The sequence below is a fragment of the Erinaceus europaeus genome, unplaced genomic scaffold, assembly GCF_950295315.1.
Source record: "Erinaceus europaeus unplaced genomic scaffold, mEriEur2.1 scaffold_913, whole genome shotgun sequence".
NCBI lineage: Eukaryota > Metazoa > Chordata > Mammalia > Eulipotyphla > Erinaceidae > Erinaceus > Erinaceus europaeus.
This window is the reverse complement of record NW_026648031.1, coordinates 25,970-49,006: the sequence shown is the minus strand read 5'-3', so window position 1 is coordinate 49,006 and position 23,037 is coordinate 25,970. Positions and strand designations below refer to the sequence as shown.

Below are 23,037 nucleotides of genomic sequence, written 5' to 3'. Positions count from 1 at the left end.
TGAGTGGATGAGTGAGTGAGTGAATGAGTGAGTGAATGGATGAGTGAATGATTGAGTGAGTGAGTGAATGAATGAATGAGTGAGCTGAATGAATAAGTAAGTGATGAATGAGTGAGTGAATTAGTGAGTGACTGAGTGAGTGAGTGAGTGCTTAGCCAGTGGCACCAAGACATTCCTGCTGGCCCTCCCCAGAGACCTGGCTGTTAGAAGCTGCAGATGAGTGGTGGGGGCTGGCAGCTCAGCCTGAACCTGGTAAAGCAGAAGGTGCGGGTTCAGTCCCTGGCACCGGGTGTCCCAGAGCAGTGCCCTGGCCTCTCTCACAGAAGAAAGAAACAGACCTTTAACAAAATAAAATAAACAACGGGCGGCAACGCTTTCCCCAAAGAAGTGGTCCATGGCAGCAACGGTGGAACAGTACCTCCAGGTTTCAGAGAATCTCCCACATGGCCGGGGAGATAGCCCAGTGGGCAGAACACAGGACTTGCAGGCCAGAGACTCCAATCCAGTGATGCCATGGTTCCTCTCCCTCTCCCTCTCCCTCTCCCTCTCCCTCTCCCTCTCCCTCTCCCTCTCCCTCTCCCTCTCCCTCTCCCTCTCCCTCTCCCTCTCTGCTTCCAGGGTTATCCCTAGGGCTCAGTGCCAGCTGAGCCCACTGCTCCTGGCAGCCATTTTTTTCCATTTTATAGAACAGAGAGAAACTGAGAGAGAAGGGGAGATAGAGAGGGAGAGAGAAAGATAGACACCTGCAGACCTGCTTCACCACTTGTGAAGCGACTCCCCTTCCTGTCCCCCACAGGTGGGGAGCCAGGGACTTGAACCTGGTTCCTTGCATGGTCCTTGTGCTTTGTACTATGTGCGCTTAACCAGGCTGCACCACTCTCCAGCCCCTGGTTTCTCTTTCTCTACCTTTATCATGCGAATCTCTTTACCTTCACAGGAAAGGGGTGAAATAAATCTCAAAAACAAATACCCTCCCCGCCCGCCAGTCTCAACAGACCATGCCCACTCTGCCTTTGAGTCCCCCAAGTCCCCCCTCAGGAGGGGACACTCTGACGACAGCCTCAGGGAGCCTCTCTCTCACCAGCCCTGCTCCCCACTAGAAGCCAGAGAGGCACCCACCTCAGATGAAAGGCCCCCAGCCTGACAGCCAGCAGCGCTCCGTGGGGAGGTTCAGAAAACACACAGGAGACGGCGGCAGCTGGCCCTGTCATACAGGGGGTGGCAGGGAAGGTGACACTGGTGACAGCGACGGAGGACCAGAGACGAGAGGCTTCAGGTGTCTCTCTGTCTCTCCTTTTGTATCTCCTTGTTCCCTCTCAATGTCCCTCTGTCTCTATCCAATAATAAACATAAATAATTGTTTTTAAAGTCACACAGCACTTGGTGATTGCTGCAGAAACCCTTGAAAATGAATATATACCCCACCATCACCAACCACAAGCACACCACAATAAAAAGTCCGACCTTGGTAAACTGGGCTAGAAACTTTGCAGTCAGAAAAGGAAAAGAGGGTGGTCCAGTGGATAAAGCGTTAGACCCTCAAGCATGAAGTCCTGAGTTCAATCCCTGGCAACACATGTACCAGAGTGGTGTCTGGGTCTTTCTCTCCTCTTATCTTTCTCATGAATGAATAAATAAAATCTTTAAAAAAATAAAAAGATATTTCTGAAGATAGGTAAGTTATTATTATTATTTTATTTATTTTTTGGTACTTATTTATTCCCTTTTGTTGCCCTTATTGTTTTAATGTTGTAGTTATTATTGTGTTGTTGTTACTGATGTTGTTGTTGTTGGATAGGACAGAGAGAAATGGAGAGAGGAGGGGAAAACAGAGAGGGGGAGAGAAAGACACCTGCAGACCTGCTTCACCGCCTGTGAAGCGACTCCCTGCAGGTGGGGAGCCGGGGGCTCAAACCAGGATCCTTACGCCGGTCCCTGCGCTTTGCTCCACCTGCGCTTAACCCACTGCGCCACTGCCTGCTCCCTGATAGGCAAGTTTTTACCAAAAAAAAGGGGGGTTTACTTTTATCTTGTGTCTATAGTGGCTCAGCCATGGAGCTACACTAGAACCTTTTCAGTATTCTAGGAGATTTAAAGATCTAAACTTACCCCTGGGAGTGGGGATAGAGGGGAGAGAGAAGAGAAGAGAGAAAGGGAAAGGAGGGGAGCAGAGAGGGGACAGGAGAAAGAGAGCGAAGGAGAGGGGAAGAAAAGCATGGCTAGATCCGGCCGGGCTGCCTGGGTGCCTGGCCAGATAAAGAAGGCATAAGAGGGAAAGGGCCAGCAGGCCGGAAGGAGCTTGGTGGCCTTGAGAAGCAGCTGGGGAATGCGGAAACTGTCAGTGGCTGGTGGCGGGGCTGAGGGGGCCAGTCACGGGCCTGGGAGCCTCCCTCCTCCCACACCGCAGCGGGGGCTGCTGGCCTGTCAAGGGTCAGGCCGTCGGGTGGGATTAGCTGAGCTAGCAGAGGCAGTGGCCTGAGAGCCATACTCACTGCCAGGAGGGCATTCTGGCGAGACCAGAATGGACAGGAGGGGAGGAGATCCTGCCTGTGACTTGGAGACCCCAGGCCTAGCCCTTGGCTGTCCCAGCCAAGGACCTGGGCCACCCAGGGGCCACCAGGGGGCACATCAGCAAAGACCCGGAGTCCCAGGCAGAGCAGGCTCTGAGACACGCTGTGATCCCCACAGGACACTGCTCTCAGAAAAACACACTGAATTATGCGAGAATTTCCTCAGTGGGCAAGAAACACAATTTCTGAGATATCCAGTGGACCACACCAGGGGTAAAGCCTCCAAGCCGACAGGAGAGTCAGACAGATCCGATGTCAAGGTCTCACTAGCCCGCAGCCTTGGACAAAGACCCTCTGACTGTCCATGCAGAGTGTCCGTGGTCCTGTGCCTCAGTGTCCCCATCTGCACAATGGAGCTGAGACCAATACCTTTCTCAGAGTAGTGTTTCCAAGGTCATTTCTGTTCTTTATCTCTGCTGACTTGCTGGGTCTGGAGATAGTTTGTGACCTGGGATACGTCCCCTCCCCTCTCTGAAGCCTGGGGTTCCTGGCTGCGGAAGGGGTGTCCCTGGGGCCTGACAAGGCTCCTCTGACGGTCCAGAAGTGCAGGTGTGCTCCCTCTGGCAGGTGAAGGGCCACCTTTGTAGAGGCAGGTGCTTGCCAAGAACACAGTCAATGGAGTTGTAAGGGACCCGCACTGGGCAGTTCTCCAGAAGCGGCCAACGCCATTGGCTGTCCTTGACTCCACCCTCAACCTGGCAGCCAATGGAAACACCGTCAGCTCTCTGCCCGCCCCCTTCAGGCTTCTGGTCTACCCCAAAGGTCCCATGAAGAGCCCCGCAGGCTCCCCTGCCAGGGGGGAGGACTCACCAGCTCCAGGCACCGCCGGCTGGCCTCGGCCTCCCGCTGCACCAGCTCCCCCATCTCCACCTTCATCTCGCCCAGGCGTCGCTGGTAGTTACTGGCTGTTCTCCCGCTGCTGGGCCTCGGCGGTGGAGGCCTGGGACAGCTCCTCACCCATCTTGATCAGGCTGTCCCGGAGCCGGATCACCAGGACCTGGGGGCGGAGAGCGCACGGTACCCTGGAGGGGCTGAGCAGGGGCCCCAGAGCAATGGGGAGAGAAGGGGAGAAAGAGAGAAAGGAAGAAAGAGGAAAAGGAGAAAGAAGAAAGAGAAGTCAAGAGAGAAGCAAGGAAGGAAGGAAGGAAGGGAGGAAGGGAGGAAGGGAGGGAGGAAGGAAGGAAGGGAGGGAGGAGGGAATGAAGGTAGGTAAGTAGAGAGAGAGGAAGGGGGAAGGGAAGGGGGAAGGGAAGGGAAAGAATGAAGAAAAAAGAAGGAACTAAAGAAAGAGCGGGAGAGAGGAGATGAGGGAACACACGTGGGCAGGCTAAGTCCCAGTACCCAGGTGAGGACGCACTGGGGATAGCGGGGTGGTGTCAGGTGGTGGGTGGAGCATGCCCGACAGCCCTCTGCCCACGGGGTGGGGGCAGCGGTACCTCAAATCTCTTGATCTGCACTTTCTGGAACTCGGTCTTGTTCTCCAGGTCACAGATGGCCGCCTCCTGCCTGCTGACAATGGCGCGGTCCACGGTGGTTTGCTCCAGGAACTGGATACGCATCTGAGCCCCTTGCAGCTGGGGGCACAGGGGCCCGTGGACCACCAGTCACCTCCTGGGCTCAGGAGCCCACCCGCAGGGACCTCACCCCCCCCTGCCCTGGGCCTTAGGTGCTGGGGGCTGGCAGGGGGCTCCGGGGTCGCCTGCCCCCACAGCGGGGCTGTCAGTCACCCCTCCCTCGTCTCCCTGCTCTGTGGATAGACAAGCCCATGTCGGGGCACCAGGCTGGCAACAAAGGGCGGGTTTGGTCGCCACGCACATGCGTCAGGGTTCAAAACCTGTCCCGACCACGTTCCAGTGGGGGCCCTGGGCCAGTCAGCTTCCTTCCTAGAGCCTGGTCTCACTTTTCATTTGTACAAATGTGTGATTGGTTGTTATCCATAAAAAACAAAGTAGTGATGGCCCACAAATGCCCCCCACTGGCCTCCTGGGACCCACACACAGCCTCAAGATATCCTTCCTGGGCCTCAGCCCCGTGGGGGACTAGGTGATGGGCCTGCCAGCCCGGTGCAGCGATCTCCCCCCACCAGTGAGGATGCTGAGGCTGCAGGAGCGGGGGGCCTGGGGACAGCGGGCCCTGTGAGTTGTCATGACTCCCTTCAGGGACCTCTGGTCAAGGCCCAGCCCCGCTAAACAGCCACATGCTGCAGGTCTAGAAGAGTCTGCAGGATTTTATGGGGAACTGCAGCCCACTAGATGATGAGGAGAGTCTTAGGAGGCTTCAAAGGAAGAGCTCACAAAGGGGGGTGGTCCTGCCTGCCGCAGAGCACCCCCTCTTCCTTGGAGTCATTGAGAAGGAGAAAACCCTAAAGAGAGAAATGTTGACAAGAGTGTGTGTGTGTGTGTGTGTGTGTGTGTGAGAGAGAGAGAGAGAGAGAGAGAGAGTGCGTGTGTGTCTCTGTGTGAGTGTGTGTCTCTCTGTGTGTGTGTGTGAGTGTGTGTGTGTGTGTGTCTCTGTGTGTGTGTGTGAGAGTGAGTGTGTGTGAGTGTGTGTGTGTGTGAGAGTGAGTGTGAGTGTGTGTCTGTGTGTATGTGTGAGTGAGAGTGAGTGTGTGTGTGTGTGTGTGTGAGAGAGAGAGTGAGTGTGTGTGTGTGAGTGTGTGTGTGTGTGTGTATGTGCACATGTGTGTACTAGGATCTGCCTTGGTTTAGCTGGCACGTGACTGAAGTCAGCCCAGACGGATGGGTTGGTGTGAGGATTGTTGGGTGGAGGGCGGATAGTTGCATGAGTGAATATGTGAGTGGATGGGTGGGTGGTAGGTGGATGGGATAATGGATAAATGATAGATGGATGGACAGATGGATGTAGGGGTGGGAGGTTGGGTGGATGGATGGCTGAATTACGGATGGATGGATGGGTGGATGGATGGATAGAAGGATGACTGGGAGACTGGATGGATGGATGGGAGGTTTTTAGATGGATAGATAGTGGGTTGGGTGGATGGATGGATACATGAAAAAACTATAGTTAGATAGGAGGTTGGATGGATGAGTGGATGGGAGGATGGATAAATTATGGATTGATGGATGGATAGATAGATGGATAGAAGGATGAATGGGAGACTGGATGGATGGATAGATGGGAGGTTTGTAGATGGATAGGGGATTGGGTGGATGGATGGATAAATGAAAAAAAGTATATATATATATAGATAGATAGATAGATAGATAGGAGGTTGGATGGATGAGTGGATGGGAGGATGGATAAATTATGGATGGATGGATAGATGGATAGAAGGATGAATGGGAGACTGGATGGATGGATGGGAAGTTGGTAGGTAGATGGATAGGGGATTGGGTGGATGGATAAATGGAAGATAGATAGATAGATGGATTAGTGGATAGGTGGGTAGATGTATGTATGTATGTATGAATGGATGACAGGATGGATGGAGGGATGGCAGGATGGATGGATACATGGACGCATGGACAGATGGATGGATGGACGGACGGACGGATGGATGGATGGACAGATGGACGGACGGATGGATGGGAGGGTGGATAAGTTATGGATGGGAGCTTGGATGGATGGATGGATGGATGGATGGATAGATCGTAGGTTGGGTGGGTGTTTGTGAGTGGGTAAGTTAGTTTCCAAGCCCCAGAGAGTGAGACCAGGCAGCCCCTTTCCCTTCCCCTTCCCACACAGCAGCCCCAAGACATACTTGTCCCTGGAGCTTGTGCTTCTCCTTCACAGCCTCCTCCAGCTGTAACTGCAGTTCCTGGATCTGTCCAATGTCAGCAGCAGACTAGAAAGACAAAAATGTCCCCTAGTGACCCCAGGCTCAGCTCAACATCACCCCTGGAAGCCTCTTCTCCGCCCACCACAGGGGTCTGAGATGCTCAAAGTCTCTAGCACAACAGTGGGGGACACCAAGTGACGTCTCTCCTCCCAACAGCCTTCATCTCTGTGTTTCTTGAGACACACCCACCAGAGGAGCCCAGAGCCTTGGTCAGCTATGCAGCGTTCACTCACACAGCCTGGAAGTCCAGGCAGAGATGGGCTGGCCAAGACACGAGACCAGACTCCAAGGGAGAAAGTCATTCTGCGTGCCAAGTAACTGGGGTTCCAGACCTGGGCACTAGCCTTGGCCAGCCTTAGACCCACCATGTCCCTTATATCCCCAGGCTGTGTGATGGGCTTGGGCTCAGCTCAGCCCTGATCCCCTGCAACCTGGTGGGACCAGGTCTGCAGTGTGACTGAGTCTGCATGCACTCATGAAGCTGGTGAGCTACATGGACACAGGAATAGGCTGTGTGACCAACACGGCATCCCGGATGTCTTACAGTGGGCCTACCACGTGTTTGCTATAGGGAATGGATGGATGGATGAAAAGGTATGTGGATGGATGGATAGATGGGTAGATAGATAGATAGATGAATGCATGGATGGATGGATGATGGATGGATGGATAGATGGGTAGATAGGTAGATGGGTGGGTAGATTGATGGATGATAGCTAGATGGGTGGGTGGATGTATGTATGTATGTATGGATGGATGGATGGATGGATGGATGGATGGATGAATATGTGAGTAGCCAGATGAATGGATGGATTGGAGGGTGGGTGGATGGATTTGTGGTTAGATGAATGGATGAATGGTTGGGTGTGTGGGTGGGTAGATGGATGGATAGATGAATGAATGGATGGGCAGGTGGGTGGATAAATGGATGGATGGATGGATGAATAGATACATGTGGATATATGAATGGATGAGTACATGGGTGGATGGATGGATGGATGGGCAGGTGGGTGAATGAATGGATGGATGGATGGTTGGTTGGATGGATGGATGGATAGATAGATGGATATATGAATGGATGGATGGATGGATGGGCAGGTGGGTCAATGGATGGATGGATGGATGGATGGATGGATGGATGGACGGATAGAAGAATGGGTGGGTATGTGGGTGGGTGGATGGATGGATGGACAGTTATGTGAATGGAGGGATGGACGGATGGATGGGCATTGAATGAATGTATTGGCAGAAGACTGGACAGGTGAAGGGGTGGACTGACGAGCAGGTGGATGGTTGACTATTTTTCCAGGTGGATGCTTGATTATGTGGGTGGGTGGATGGGAGTCTGAGGAAACAATTCTTGATGTTCCTGCAGGGGTGCAGAAACTGTCAGAGGTGACACTCTGCAATCTTAGGGTTATGGACACTCTGCCCTTCCTCCCGCCTGTCCTGTGATAGCTGGACCAACCGCACCTCCCCAGCCCTGAGTCCAAGCCCCCCCGCCCAGTGTCGCCTGCCTGCGTGATGAGGTCCTTGTGCTTCTGCATGAGGTCGTTAAGGTCGTCCTGGTCCTCGTCGATGCGCTTCAGGAGGTCAGCTCTCTCAAACTGCAGGCGGAACAGCTGCTCATCCACCTGGAGGGCAGGACGCCATGAGGGGGGTGGGGGCAGGCCGCAGGGAGAAGGGGACGGAGCTGAGCAGGAGCAGATGGCGGCTTGTGTGTGGGGAGAGTGAATGGGGTGGCCTTGGAGGGAGCAGCGAATGCTGTGCTGAGACAACTCTGTGCCTGCACATCTCCCTGTGTGTGTGTGTACCTGTCCCTTCACCTGTGTGCGCACCTGTCCCTTTACTGTGTGCACACCTGTCCCTTCCCCTGTGTGCGCACCTGTCTGTCCCCTGTGTGCGCACCTGTCCCTTCCCCTGTGTGCGCACCTGTCCCTTCCCCTGTGTGCGCACCTGTCCGTCCACTGTGTGTGCACCTGTCCCTTCACTGTGAGCGCACCTGTCCCTTCACTGTGTGCGCACCTGTCCCTTCCCCTGTGTGCGCACCTGTCTGTCCCCTGTGTGCGCACCTGTCCTTCCCCTGTGTGTGCACCTGTCCCTTCCCCTGTGTGCACACCTGTCCCTTCCCCTGTGTGCGCACCTGTCCCTTCCCCTGTGTGCGCACCTGTCCCTTCCCCTGTGTGCGCACCTGTCCCTTCCCCTGTGTGCGCACCTGTCCCTTCCCCTGTGTGCGCACCTGTCCATCCCCTTCCCCTGTGTGAGCACCTGTGCGCACATGTCTTTGAATGGCTCCCCTTGCACCTAGTGGGAACAGAAGCTGGGACAGAGGCAGCTGACATCCTGACACCAGCTCCTGCCCTCAGTCCCCAGCCACATGCATGCCCCGGCAGAGCTGAAGCCCCGAGCCCACGTTTCCACCAGCCCTGTGCACCCAGCACCCAGCACCCAGCCTGCACCGGGTGGCACGGTACCAGGCTCTTGCTGCGGGTCACGCTCTCCAGCTCGCTGTGCATGCTCTCCAGGTCGGCTGTCAGCGCCTTCTGGGTCTTCAATGCATCCTCACACTTGGCTTCACTCTGCTCCAGCTGCAGCCAGCAGGAGGCAAGAGAAAGGAAAGGGGGATGGAGGGAGAAGGAGGGAAGAAGGCAAAGAGAGAGAGAGAGGGAGAGAGGGGGGAATGGAGGCAAGGAAGGAGGGAGAGGGAGAGAGAGGAGGGAATGGGGGCAAGGAGGGAGGGAGAGAGGGAGAGAGGGGGGAATGGAGGCAAGGAGGGAGGGAGAGGGAGAGAGGGGGGAATGGAGGCAAGGAGGGAGGGAGAGAGGGAGAGAGGGGGGAATGGAGGCAAGGAGGGAGGGAGAGGGAGAGAGAGGAGGGAATGGGGGCAAGGAGGGAGGGAGAGGGGGAGAGAGGGGGGAATGGAGGCAAGGAGGGAGGGAGAGGGAGAGAGAGGAGGGAATGGGGGCAAGGAGGGAGGGAGAGGGGGAGAGAGGGGGGAATGGAGGCAAGGAGGGAGGGAGAGGGAGAGAGCAAGAGAAAGAGAGGGAGAGGGAGGGAAGGAGGCAGGCAGGGAGGGAGAGAGAGAGAAAGGGAAAGAGAGGAAGGGGAGGAGTCAGAGAGGGAAGGAGAGGGAGAGAGAAAAAGAGGAGAGGGAGAGGGAATGGGAGAGGGAAGGAAGGAGGCACAGAGGGGAGGAGGGGGAGAGGGAGAAGGAAAGGGAGAGGGAGAGGGAGTAGGAGGAAAGGAAGCAGCAGGGGAGGAAGAGGGAAGGAGAGGGAGGGAGAAGTGAGGGACAAAGAGAGAGCCTGGTGGCATGGCACTGCCCTTTCCCTCTGGCCCAGCGGCCGCTCAGGGAAGCTGACATCACAGGGACCCCCCATCCCCACTGCTTCCCTCCGCCTACAGCAGGGTGCTGCTATTTCTCCACTCCCAGGCAGTGCAGAGAGTGACTGGGGACCGGTGCAGGCACAGTGCCCCTCACACGCCCAGGCTGTTCCTCTCAGAGGAGAGCAGAGCCCGCACAGCACTGCCCGCACTCCGTGAGCTCTCCTGACTTTATCCATAGTTCGTTTATGGGCCAGGCAGGGCACACCCGGTGGAGCGCACACAGTACGGTGCGCAAGGCTCCAGGTTCGAAGCCCTGGTCCCACCTGCAGGGGGGAAGCTTTACGAGTGGTGAGGCAGGGCTGCAGGTGTCTCTCTGTCTCTGTCTCTCTATCTCCCCCTTCCCTCTCAACTTCTCTCTGACTCTATCCAATAATAAATAAATGAATTCAAAAAAAGTTTTTAAAAGACTTTAAAATATTTTGCTCATATATTTAATTTGGGTGAATAGGCAGAAGCTGAGAGGGAAGGGGGGAGGTAGAGAGGGAGAGAGGGGAAGAGAGAGACTTGCAACACTGCTTCACCACCTGTGAAGCTTTCCCCCCTGCTCCTTGGTAGAGACTGGGGGCTCGAACCCAGGTCCTTCTAAATGGCAATGTGTGAGCTCCACTAGCTCTGCCATGGCTCAACCTCTGTTTTTATTTTATGTTTAAAGATTTGTTTGTTTGAAAGCATCAGAGCATTATCCTGGGGCGTGATGTGCAGAGAACCCAAGTCAGGGCCTAACACCTGCAAGTCTGTCTTACCTGCTGTGCCCCCCACCTCCCCCGGCGGAGGCAGGGAGTCGAGACCCTGATTGGAGGTGGAGAAGATGAATTGATGTCAGATGCCAAGGTCACAACAGTCAGGAGGAGGGACTCCAAGGTCTCCGGGCAGCCTGGGGGGCGGGGGGCAGGAGATGCCCACCCAGCTGCTGCCAGATCAAACACACCCCAAATTCTCAGAGCTCAGGAGCTCAGAGCCTGGAACTTGCCCAGCCTGGCACTTTTTCCTGTGTGTCACCCGTAGGACAGGAGGAGAAAGGAGGGGTCCTACACAGAGCTGCCCGCTGCCAGGTTAACTTAGCACCCGACGTGCCCAGTTGGCCTGGGGACTGAGGCTTTTAAGAAACCAGGTGGCACATCAGACCAACACAGACCCCATGGCCAAGACCCCCTGACTGCCCACCCTCTCACAGCTACCCTGGGACCCGGGACCCAGGAGGGGCCCACCTTGGGTGATGGGGCAGAGCTGTGGGTCCTTTTGTCCCTCATCACCTCATCTGTCCACACAGCCATCTTTACCTCTCTCATAAAAGAAAGGATAAAAAGGTTGGGCTGGGGTCCTCAGGGTTGACCACCAACAACCCACCACTGCAAAATAGGACATTAGCAGGCAAAGGGTCAGCGGAGAAGGTGAGAGGTCTGTCTGCAAAGCTATCCGGCAAGCGACGGATAGGAAATGTCCTCAGCTTTGCCGTCAAGAGGCAGAGGGGAAGGCTCCATGGAGGTCTTCTCTGACTATCTAAACCCTATGTTTAGCTGCTGGCTAGATAAGACAGGAAACAAAACAGAACCCAGGAGAGCAGGTCCTGGGACCGTCACAGCTCCACGGCCTGACCTCTGGCTCCTGGAATGACATTCTCACAAGGAACTCCCTGCTGTCACAGGACAAAGGACCATTGTGGTTTCTGCTTGTTTCCCTGACAATTCAGGGTGAGCGGTTAACAGAGAGCATGAGGAAAAGGATGTTGGAAGTGGAAGAATCTAGAAATATTTGCCTAAGCCTGAGAGCTAGCAAGCAGGTAGAGTAAAAAATATTGTCTGAGAAGATGGTGTCCGAGTTGAGAATAAAGTCTTGGGCCCCTGGCTTCTTCCCACCCAAAGACCCCTAATTTCATCTGCTTTATTCCTACTTTTTGGTTCCTGTTTATTAAACAATTCGTCCTGCTTTATATCTTACTGCCTTTCATCTGCCAAGTGGCAGATGCTACTATGATTCCATCCTTGACTTCCCTGGGTAGACAACCTCACCCATGTGTCCTGGAGCCCCACCTCCCCGTATCCCACTAGGGAAAGATAGAAATAGGCTGGGGGTGTGGATCCACCTGCCAACGCCCATGTCATGTGGAGAAGCAATTACAGAAGCCAGACCTTCCACCTTCTGCTCCCCATAAAGAATTCTGGTCCGTGCTCCCAGAGGGATAAAGAATAGGGAAGCTTCCAATGGAGGGGATGGGACAGGGAACTCTGCTGGTGGGAACTGTGTGGGATTGTCCCCCTGTTGTCTTATAGTCTTGTTAATCACTATTAAATCACAAATGAAGAAAATCAAAAAAAGAATCTAAGTGAAGGATCGGCAGGAATCCTTTGTACTAAGCTTGCAATTTGATGTTCTTTCAAAATACATCTTTTGGGGAGCCAGGCAGCATGGTACCCAAGTAAGTGCTATAGTACTCTGTGCAAGGACCCAAGTTCGAGCCCCCGGCTCCCCACCTGCAGGGGAGTCGCTTCACAAGTGGTGAAGCAGGTCTGCAAGTGTCTGTCTTTCTCTCTCCTTCTCAATCTCCCCCTCCTCTCTCCATTTTTCTCGGTCCTATCTAATAAAATGAAAAAAAAAAAAGAAGTAAAAAATGGCCACCAAGATTCATAGTGCTGGCACCAAGTCCTAGCAACTGGAGTCAAAAAAAAAAAAAAAGAAGGAAAAGAAAGGTTAAAGAAATCTTTTGTTTGTTTTTAACCAGAGCACCACTCAGCTCTGGCTATTGGTGCTGCCAGGAATTGAACTTGAAACTTCTGGAATGCAAGTCCTGTGCTCTGCTGCTGTGCTGTCTCCTAGACCCCAGCTGTCGCAGAGCTGGTGACTTCAGGGAGGCTCCCTTTCTGCTGCCCTTCCTCCCCAACCACAGAGACAGCTGCTTTGTACCGGGTGGGGGACAGCTTGTCCACCGCCAGCCAGTCCTGTTCATCTAGGGTGGACTGAGACAGACAGACAGACACACCCCTGAACTCCAGCCCAAACTGAAGACACCCCCACCCCGCCCTGTGGAGGGCACCACATCCCAGTGGGCTGGGGGGGCAGTGACCTCAGAGCAAGATGTCCACGAGCCTCAGGCCAAAACAGGGCAGACCCCCTCACCAGCAGTGTCTCTGTCACCAAGACAATGATGCTGGCTCCCCGGGCCCCAGGATGAGATGGCGGCGGTCCTTCTGGGAGATGCCTCCACAGGACTGTGTCCCACCCCACCCTTGGCGGTAAATACAGCGTCTGAGAATTGGTTTCTGAGTGGCGACCACTGAGCCTTGGCATCTGGTGACAGTAACAGTCACTGAAGCCCCAAAGTGTCAACATTGGCCTTTGGGGGTTCGAATCCCAGCTCACCCTCAGTGTTGAGGTCAGGGACAGAGAGAGAGAGAGAGTGAGAGCGCCTGGGGGAGGGGGGGCTCAGGCACTCTGCTGCCCACGTCTGCCCCTGTGGGAGCTGGGGACAGGAGCACTGGGAAGCGGGGAATATGGGGACTTGAGCCCAGAGGATGCTCCCTGGGGGCGGCGGGGGAGTTGGGGATGGGAGCCACACCTGGTGCTTCCAGCCGGCCAATGGGAGGCTGGCCCAGGTGTGACATGTACGGAGATGGGGGGGGGGGCACTCACCTGGAGTGGTTTTTTTTTTTTTCTCTTGTAGAATTTCCCCAGGCCCTCGGATCCTGTCCTCTAGCTCTCTTCTCTCTAATTTCACTTTAGTACAATATCTACTTCATAACCTAATAAAGGAAGATCTCGAGAACTGTCTTGTAGCTTCCTTCCTTCCTTCCTTCCTTCCTTCCTTCCTTCCTTCCTTCCTTTTTTTCTTTTCTTTTCAGAGCCCAGCTCAGCTCTGGCTGACAGTGGTGCTGGGGATTGAACCTGGGGACCTTTGGTGTCTCAGGCAGGAAAGTCTTCTTTGCAGAACCATTATGCTATCTGCCCCGTTCTCTCTTGTAATTCTTTCAAGAGGCTCCGCCAAAAACCCACGGGGGTGGGGTGGGGGGAGGAGAGCGGGAAAGGCCCCGGTTAGCCCTGCACCCCCACCCCACCCCTCAGCACCAGTACCTCTGTGAGTCTGGTGATGTCCCTCCTCGCCTCGAAGGCCTGGAACCCAGGGACACCCACAAGCAGAAAGCGTCTCTGAAGAGAGCATGTGCAGGAGACTGGGTTGGGGGGCTCAGCACCCATGGGCTCAGAGGTGGTGTCTGAACCCCAGTTCTGAGGAGGCCTACATGCACACCAGTCAGGGAGAGAGAAGCAGAGTCCAGCCGGGGGGAGGGGGTTGGCTTGGGCCAGGCCGGCCAAGGGGGACAGCAGACAGGGAGGTGGGGGAGCCAGAAGCCAGAAAAGCAGTGGTGTGAGGCTGAACAGCTATTTTCTGGGGTGACAGTTTTCTTCTCAGTAGGAGGGGTGCAAACAGCCCGGTGGAATTGAAGTCAGTCACTCAAGCGACTGGGAGCTCACGCTTGGCCTCTTCTAGGCAAAGCAAAGAGAGAGGAGACCGAGGTCAAAGGAAAGATGGGGCTGGAACAGGAGAAGGGAGAAGCGGCCCTGGGCCTGAATGCCCCTCCTCCCCCAGCAGGTCCCCCATCTGTGGCTCACAGATGCTCTTCATGCGTGGCAATTATCTCAATTATATCTCCTGGTTGCTGGGGCCGCTTCTGCCTCCAGATTCGTTTGTTTCCAATAGAAACATCCCTGGGAATTAATTAGCCACTGTCATTGACAGAACAAGTGTCATCAGATCCAAGCCAGGCAGCATCTCGCCAGGTGACCCGTGATGCCCAGCACAGCCGTGCCGGGAAGCTCGGTCTTCTGGCTGCTGCTGTCGGTGTGTGGACGGGGAGCTGGTGGGGGTGGGGTGGAGGGTCTACACTGGAGAAGGCTTGTCTTGTGATCCAGAGGCCCTGCAGCTGTGAGCACAGGGCTGGCAGGTGTGAGGTTGGGAGTTTGATCCCCAGCACCGCCGATGCCTGAGTTCTGATTCTCTCTCTCTCTCTCTCTCATATATATATATATATATATATATATATATATATATATATATCCCCTCTCTCACACACACACACACACAGAGAAAAGAATGTTATTCAACATGACCCTGTAAATAAGCATTTAAAAACATAATAAAAGAGAGTAGTCTGATGGCTTCCAGTTTGAGAGAATCCATCAAATCCCTAAGTCTGGTGCTCTGCGCACAGGTCAAGGGAGCTGGAAGTCTCATGGGCCCTTGAAGGGGAGGAAGGGGGTTCTAGAAGGCAGTCACTCACTCAGAATTATTAGTCACTCACTCAGAATTATTCCAGCAGTTGGAGAGCAGAGGCAGGGCTGGCCCACAGAGGAGAGACCCCACAGCCCTGCCCACCCTCCATGGGCTCCCTGGGTGCTGTGCCTGGTGCTGAGAGAGGAGACACCCCACAGCCCTGCCCACCCTCCATGGGGCTCCCTGGGTGCTGTGCAGGGTGCTGAGAGAGGAGACACCCCACAGCCCCACCCACCCTCCATGGGCTCCCTGGGTGCTGTGTGTGGTGATCCTGTGCAGGGTCTAAGACTGAACTCAGGATATTTCACAAATGCTAAGGCATGCACCCTATCCATTGAGCCACGCCCCTCCCCAACCCCGTGACATTTAAGTGGCATTTGAGTTCACTGAACTCTGGAGGCGCTGGGGCCCCACAGCAGGTCCTGGTGGGTAGTATGCGCTTGTCAAGCCACCTGGACACGTCTTAGGCAAAGTGAGCAGCATCAGTGTAAAACAATGGGCGCTGCGGCTTCCAGACACACTGCCGCGCACCCTTGGGTGAGTCACTCCACCTCTCTGAGCTGGCGTCCTCACAGCACAGTGCACTGAAGACAGAAATCCCCACCTCCCAGGGGACCATGGAGATGAGGTCAACACACACCTGCCCACACAACCCAGTCCATCTGGCCAACCTCAGAGGAACCTCATCTGGCCCCTTGCCATCTCTGTCCCCGCTCTGCCAGATGGCCGTTCCTCTGGCCTGAAAGGGCCTACTAGCTCCCTGGTGATGGGATCCTCACCAAAGAGTGACCCCCTGAATGGGACTCAGCAATGCCACAATCTGCCCCAAAGCTAATCTTGGGGCGATGCCTGCCTCCCAGGCCAGGCCCTGCCAGCTCCCTCATCCCTGGAGGGTTTAGCGGTGCCCCACCCCAAGTTCTCCCCTTCATCCTTGGCTGGATGGGACCCCTTGCCAATTCCTGCTCCCAAGCCCGGGACCAGGGTGGGGCTGTTTCTTTCTATTGTTCAGCCCTTCCTTCCTTCCTTCCTTCCTTCCTTCCTTCCTTCCTTCCTCCCTCCCTCCCTCCCTCCCTCCCTCCCTTCCTTCCCTCCTTCCTTCCTTTCTTTCATTCATGATATTTATATTGGATAGAGACAGAGAGAAATTGAGAGAGGAGGAGGAGATAGAGAGGGAGAGAGACAGAGACACTCGCAGCCCTGCTTCACCACTCGTGAAGCTTTCCCCCTGCAGGAGGGGAGCTGGGGGCTTGAACCTGGGTCCTTGTGCACTGTAATGTGAGTGCTTAACCAGGTGCGCCACCACCTGGGCCCTGTCTTCTTTCTTTCTCACCACACCTGCTTCCCAGCCACTTGGCCTCTCCTGCCCTGGCTGCATCAAGTGAGTAACTTAGTGGGGGACCCTTCCGGGCTTTCTCACTTCTGTCCCCGGAACCCGGGGCTTAAAGGACTCGCACCGTCTACCCATTGGCAAGGACAATGTCACCAGCATTCCATTTGATCGGCTTGGACACCCGCACGGGCTCATGTCCCGGCAGTCAGCCCGGGGGGCTGTGCCGACCTCTGGTCCCCGCGGTGCCAGCCCGAGAACTATCTCCATGGCAACAGAGACAGAAAGCCAGCATTGGATGGGGGCCGGATGCAGAGGCAGCCAGGGTAGAAAGACTTTGGGAGAAGAATGAGGCTCTTTGATTCTGCCCAAGGCGCCTTCATTAAATAGCACTGTTTTCCAAGGACACACAGTTGAACCCCAAGGAAGGAGACGGCTCGGGAATTCTGATGGGAGGAAGACAAAGAGGGAGACAGAACAAAGCCGCTGTGGTTCTTTAAAAGAGTTTCACCTGGAGGCTGGCGGAGCGAGAGAGGGGCGTGTTGGGGTGCTCTGGCATGGAGGGTGGTATTTGGTGGGTGAGAGCACATCACGGGGGCCTGTGGGACCCCACAGGCTAGATCCTGACCAAGGGGCACTCATCACTGTCTGCCTGGGGCTTCACCTCACAGGATCCCAGCCCCACTGGATGGGGAAGGGGGGTGCAGGGATGGCCAAAGCACCCAATACAACACATGCCCTGCAGTGCCTGAGGCCCTGGGTTCAAGGCCCAGCTCCACATGGAGGGACCATGGGTGATGCCAGGGGGAGCTCCATGGACAGGGGAGCAGTCTCTCCCTACCTCTGTCCCTCTGTCTCTACAAAGGAAAGAATGGGAAGCTGAGGGAACAGCTCAGAGGGGGCTCATTCCTCAGCACCACAGTGAAAGCAGAAAAATGATCACAAAGCCTGGACTCGAACCCCCAGCCCTGCCTCCCTGCTGAGTGTCCTGTGCTGCCTCCAGACCCAGTTTGTCCATCTACAGAAAGGGACACAGGACACACCTGCCCCTCTGTGGGCAGCCCGGGCACTGAGGGAGGGCGTGCCTGAGCTTGGGGGGCAAGGTGGACCGTAGCCTCTGGCCTTCTGGCCTCAGGAGAACCGGCTCACAGCCCTCTTGTTTTGTCTGCAAAAGGGACTTTTTTTTTTTTTTAATTAAGATGGGGCAGCTCAGGACAGCCAGGGTAGGGCTTCACCCTGGAAAGAAATGACTTAATGAAGGGGGCCAGGCAGTGGCGTATCTGGTTGAGAGCTCACATTACAGTGCACAAGGACCCAGGTTTGAGCCCCTGGTCCCCACCTGCAGGGAGAAAGCTTCACTAGTGTGAAGCAGGACTGCAGGTGTCTCCCCCCACCACCCCTCTCTCTCCATGTCCCTGTGTGTGTGTGTGTCGTGTGTTATTCCCTCCTCTCTCAATTTCTCTCTGTCTCTATCCAGTCACAAATAAAATAAAGAGAAGAGACCCTTAAATGCCCCCATTGTGTGTGTGTGTGTGTGTGTGTGGTGTGTGTGTGTGTGTGTGTCGTGCTTCTTGACACAGGAAATGAACGCATTTCCTGTGTCAAGAGGGGAGGGAGGGAGGAGGGGAGGGAGGGGGGTACTCAGCTCTGTAAGGACACCCAGGGTCAGTGCCATCAACTTCCAAAGGCAGCTGGCATTGCATTTCTTCCCTCCCTCTCTCCTCCCTTCCTTCCCATTTCTCCCCCTTCCCTCCCTCTCTCCCCCTTCTCTCTTTTCTTTCTCCCTCTCCCTCCTTCCTTCCCTCTTTCCCCCTTCCCTCCCTCTCTCCCGTTCCCTCCCTCTCTCCCCTTTCCCTCAGTCTCTCCTCCCTTCCCTTCCTCTCTCCCCCTTCCTTCTCTCTTTCTCCCTCACTCCTCCTTCCCTCCCTCTCTCCCTTCCCTCTCTCTCTCCTTCTCTCCCTCCCTCTCCCTCCTCCCCTCCCTCTCTCCCTTTCCTTCCTCCTTCCTTCCTTTCCTTTCTCCTCCCCTCCTTCCTGTTTCTCTGACTCTTTCTCCCTCCCTCTATCCCTCTCTCCTCTCTTTCTCCCTCCCTCCTTCTCTCTTTCCTTTTACTCCCTTTTATTTCATTCTTCTTTTCTTAAGGATTTTTTTAGAGAGAAATTGAGAGGTGATGGGGAAATAAAGAGGGAGAGAGACAGAGAGACACCACTGGTGAAGCTTTCCCCCTGCAGGTGGGGACCTGGGACTGGAACCCGGGTCCTTGAGCACGGTGACATGTGCACTCCACCAGGTGTGTCACCACCCAGTCTCCCTTCCTTCCTTCCTTCCTTCCTTCCTTCCTTCCTTCCTTCCTTCCTCTCTCCCCTCCATCCCTCCTTCCTTCCTTTCTCACTTCTTTTGTCTCTTTCTCCAGAACTCTGCTCTGCCCTGGTGTGGGGGATTCCATGTGAGGTGAAGCTGGTGCGTCTGAAAACGTCTTTCCATAACCACTGCGCTGCCTCTGCTGTTTCTCTGTGTTCTGCAGCCGACGTCTTTCACACACAGTCGTGATCCCCCAGGACTTGATGGGACAGGACTGTCCAGCCGCTGGCAGCCCCCCCCTCCTGCCCCCCTGCCCTAGGCCCCCAGCACCCCCCGCCCTCGCCCCCTGCAGCCCCTGCCCGTCTGCCCTCCATCCCGGCTCACCCACCTGGCTGTGCACCTTGTCCAGCTCCTCCTTGCTGACCGAGGCCCTGCCGTCCTCCATGGTCCCCAGGAGCTGCTGCACGTCCGACAGCAGTGCGTGGGTTCTCCTCAAGTCCCTGCGCAGACGTTTCTCCACGTCAAAGTCCCGGTGGCCGATCTACAAGGGGACAGGGCCGTGAGCCTCCGGGGTCAGCACCGAGCAGCCTCCCTGGACTGGACCACACTTTGTGAGAGAGGGAGGGGGAGGGGAGGGGGAGGGGAGGAGGAGGGGGAGGGGAGGGAGGAAGGGAGAGGAGGAGGGGAGGGGGAGAGGGAGGGGAGAGGGAGAGGGGGAGAGGCAGAGGGAGGGGGAGGGGAGAGGGGAGGGGAGGGAGGGGAGGGAGGGGGAGGGAGGGAGGGGAGGGAGGGGAGGGGAGAGGAGGGGGAGAGGGAGGAGGGAGAGGGAGGGGGAGGGGGAGGGAGGGAGGGGGAGGGGGAGAGGGAGGGAGAGGGGAGGGGAGAGGTGGGAGAGGGGGAGAGGGGAGAGGGGAGAGGGGAGGGAGAGAGGAGAGAGGGAGAGGGAGAGGACAGAACCACTCTACCATGCAAAAAAGCTCCCCTGTGCATTCCCGGAGCTCCCGTGTGGTACGGAGACTTGAACCCAGGGCCTCAGCACAGTGAGGTGCGTCTCTTACTAGAGCAGCTTTCTCCAGAGCCCTGGGTTCCAATTCTACTGCTGCCACTCACAGTGCGACCTTGGGCCAGGCACTTCCCCGAGCCTCAGTGCCCTCACCTGGGAGAATTTACTCCCTCAGGCCTAGCTGGCGCCTGTCCCTCCCACGGTCCACCTGTCAGCTGAGGCCTTTCCCCCCGGGGGACAGCAGGGCAGCAGCGGCTAGGTGGGGGGACAGAGCAGAGGGAACCCTGAGGGCTGATAAGCAGGCTGCTGGTTTCCTCGGCCAGTTCACTGAGCCTTGCTGGTGGCCTGGGTGAGTGTCTCCCAGAAGAGAATTTCAGACCGCAGTGCTGGGGCCAGGTGGTGGCTCAGCCAGTTAGGTGCACATAGAACTAAGTGCAAGGACCACACAAGGAACTGGGTTTGAGACCTGGCTCCCCACCTGCAGGGGAGTCGCTTCACAGGTGGTGAAGCAGGTCTGCAGGTGTCTGTCTTTCTCTCCCCCTCTCTGTCTTCCCCTTCTCTCTCCATTTCTCTCTGTCCTATCCAACAACGACGACATCAATAACAACAACAATAATAACTACAACAACAATAAAAACAAGGGCAACAAAAAGGAAATAAATAATTTTTTTTTAAATGAGGCTCCACCCTCAGAAAGCCACATGGAAAGTCCCTTGAGAAGTCAGTGTGGAAACCCCTTATGACTGATCCTAATGCCGCTTCCAGCAACACAAAGGACACACCGTTCTCCACCACAGCTGAGACACGGAATCAAGCTGGAGGCTCAGCAGCCTGGGACTGAACAAGGGCCGGCAGTGGTGCACCTGGTTGAGCGCACCTGGTACAGTGTGCAAGGTCCTGGGTTCAAGCCTCTGCAAGTGGTGAAGCAGGGCTGCAGGTGTCTCTCTGTCTCTCTCGCTCTCTATCAACCCCTTCCCTCTTGATTTCTGGCTGTCTCTATCCAATAAATAAATAAAGATAACAAAAAAATGTAAAAATATAATAATAATAATGGCCAAGTTGACTCTCGGACTCTGTCAATTTTTTTTTTTTTTAAGTTTTTATGTATTGAACTTATTAGATAAAGAGAGAGAACTTGAGAAGGGAGGGGGAGATAGAGAGACAGAGAGACACCTGCAGCCCTGCTCCACCACTCACGAAGCTTTCCCCCTGCAGGGTGGGGATCAGGGGCTTGAACCCACATCCTTGCTCACTGTAATGTGTGTGCTTGATCAGCTGTGCCACCACCTGGCCCCAAGAGATAGGGTTTTTTTGTTTTTGTTTTTCACCAGAGCACTGCTCAGCTCTGGCTTATGGTGGTATGAGGGATTGAACCTGGGACTTTGGAGCCTCAAGCATGAAAGGCTCTTTGCAGAGCCATTATACTGTCTACCCCTGGAGACTCTTGGACTCTGAAAACATGGAGAGAGCATGGGTGGGTCGGCAGAGGGGAGTCTCTGGTGTGAAGACACAGGCCCTTAGTGGAGAGTGTGGTCAGTCTTACACACACAAACGCAAACACACACAGGTGTGAAACTACGCTCATGACCCTTACAGCACCGTAAACAAATGTGAGAGTCATCGAGAATAAAGAAGCAATGATCAGGCTCTTCTCAGGCCCAGCAGAAGAGCAAGACTCAGTTTACCAAGTAAGGAGTCTTCAAAGGAACTGGAGCACGTCCCCACCTGCAGGGGGAAGCTTCATGAGGGGTGAAGCAGGGCTGCAGGCATCTCTCTTTTTTCTCCTTATCAATTTCTCTATGTCCTATCAAAAAAAAATGGCCACAGGAACAATGGCTTCGTAGTGCAGGTACTGACCCCTGGCGGTAACCCCGGGGGCAAAAAAAAGAAAGGAAGGAAGGAGGAAGGAAGGAAGGAAGGAAGGAAGGAAGGAAGGAAGGAAGGAACTGAGGCACAGGTGCCACAGTGGGTGGGGGCTCTGCTTCCACACACCTGTGCCTCTCCCCAAACACAAAGTATTTCCTGGGATTCTCAGCATCATGGAATGTCCTAGAGAGAACCTGGAGGCTAGACTGAGTTTGAAGCCCCTGCTTATTATTCCCTGGAGGAGAGCGCCAACCTCTCCAAACCTGAGCTTCCTTGTCTGCAAGAGCTGAAGGAAAACACACACATGCACACACACACACACACACACACACACACACACACGCAGAGAGACACACACACAGACACAGACACAGACACACACACACACAGAGACACACACACAGACACAGATACTCACACACACAGACACACACACAGACACACACACAGACACAAAGACACTCACAGACACACACACACACAGACACACACAGAGACACACAGACATACACACAAACACTGAGAAACACACAGACACTGACAGACACACACACAGAGACACTAAGACACACACACAGACACACACAGAAACACACACACAGACACTCAGACACACACACAGACACTCAGACACACACACACAACACACACACACACACCCCTGTTGTGCGTGTTGAGATAAGACAAGGATCAGACTTGAAAGCTCTCCACAGGCTGTCAAGTGGTCCCTAGACATAACAGATTATAGAGATTGTCCGGGGGCCCCAGGAGGCCCCTCCCCATGGATTTGGCAAGTTGGGTCCTCCACCTCCGGATTTGAATTACTTTGAAAAATGAGCTGGTTCCTGGAGGACAAGCTTGCTGCTCTCAAGATCTATTGCTCTGTGGAGCTGGAGATGCTGAAGTCAGATAAAGACTGCCAGCTGAGCAGAGCCGAGCTGAGGACGGGCACCGTGCCAGGGCCTCTGTCATATGCTACTGCAGCTAACTTTTGGGTCACTTTCTTAAAATAGAGGTGATTATGATTATGACTATTGACTTGGGCAAAGTCGTGAGGGTTTACGGGGCTTACGGGGCCTCTCTCGGCCTTAGGCATCGCCCACACACCCCATGGACATTAACACATTCGCTTGCAGGGTGAATTCCTACAAGAGTTAGATCCCCATGTTATGGGTGATGAAAGCTTACAGAGGAAGAGAACCGAGCTGTGGTTACACCATCTGTCAAACATGCCGGGCAAGAGATCAAGTCAGATTTTCTGATGGAAAGAGGTCATTTTAATGTAATATATTGTGAACAAAGTGTATTTGGTTTTAATTTAAATTCTGCATCCCTGTAGAGACTGAGAGAAGAGAGAAGGAAAGGAGAGAGAGGGAAGGAGAGAGAAAGAGAGGGTGTGGGGGAGAACAGAGGAGAGACACCAAGGTACCAATCCACCCTCCATGGGCTCCCTGGGTGCTGTGCAGGGTGCTGAGAGAGGAGAGACCCACAGCCCTGCCCACCCTCCATGGGGCTCCCTGG

General features: G+C 54.9%; 1 protein-coding gene and 1 long non-coding RNA gene across 2 annotated transcripts in view; both read right to left on the bottom strand.

Annotated features, from left to right (window-relative positions):
* Window positions 1-3,357: 3,357 nt before the first annotated feature.
* Window positions 3,358-6,382, bottom strand: LOC132536586 (uncharacterized). The gene is made up of 3 exons (XR_009548104.1): window positions 6,292-6,382; window positions 4,007-4,144; window positions 3,358-3,567 (listed from the first exon to the last, which is right to left on the bottom strand). It is a non-coding gene; the product is annotated as an uncharacterized LOC132536586 (long non-coding RNA).
* A 1,308-nt stretch (window positions 6,383-7,690) lies between these two features.
* The window catches only part of LOC132536587 (unconventional myosin-XVIIIb-like), a gene marked incomplete at its 5' end in the record, with an annotated part of 41,013 nt that continues 25,666 nt past the window's right edge, over window positions 7,691-23,037 (bottom strand). Inside the window, 4 exons of the mRNA XM_060184666.1 lie at window positions 7,691-7,738; window positions 7,887-8,003; window positions 8,844-8,957; window positions 19,036-19,188. Of these exons, the coding sequence (XP_060040649.1) occupies window positions 7,691-7,738; window positions 7,887-8,003; window positions 8,844-8,957; window positions 19,036-19,188 (432 nt within the window). The remainder of the gene's footprint in view (window positions 7,739-7,886; window positions 8,004-8,843; window positions 8,958-19,035; window positions 19,189-23,037) is intronic.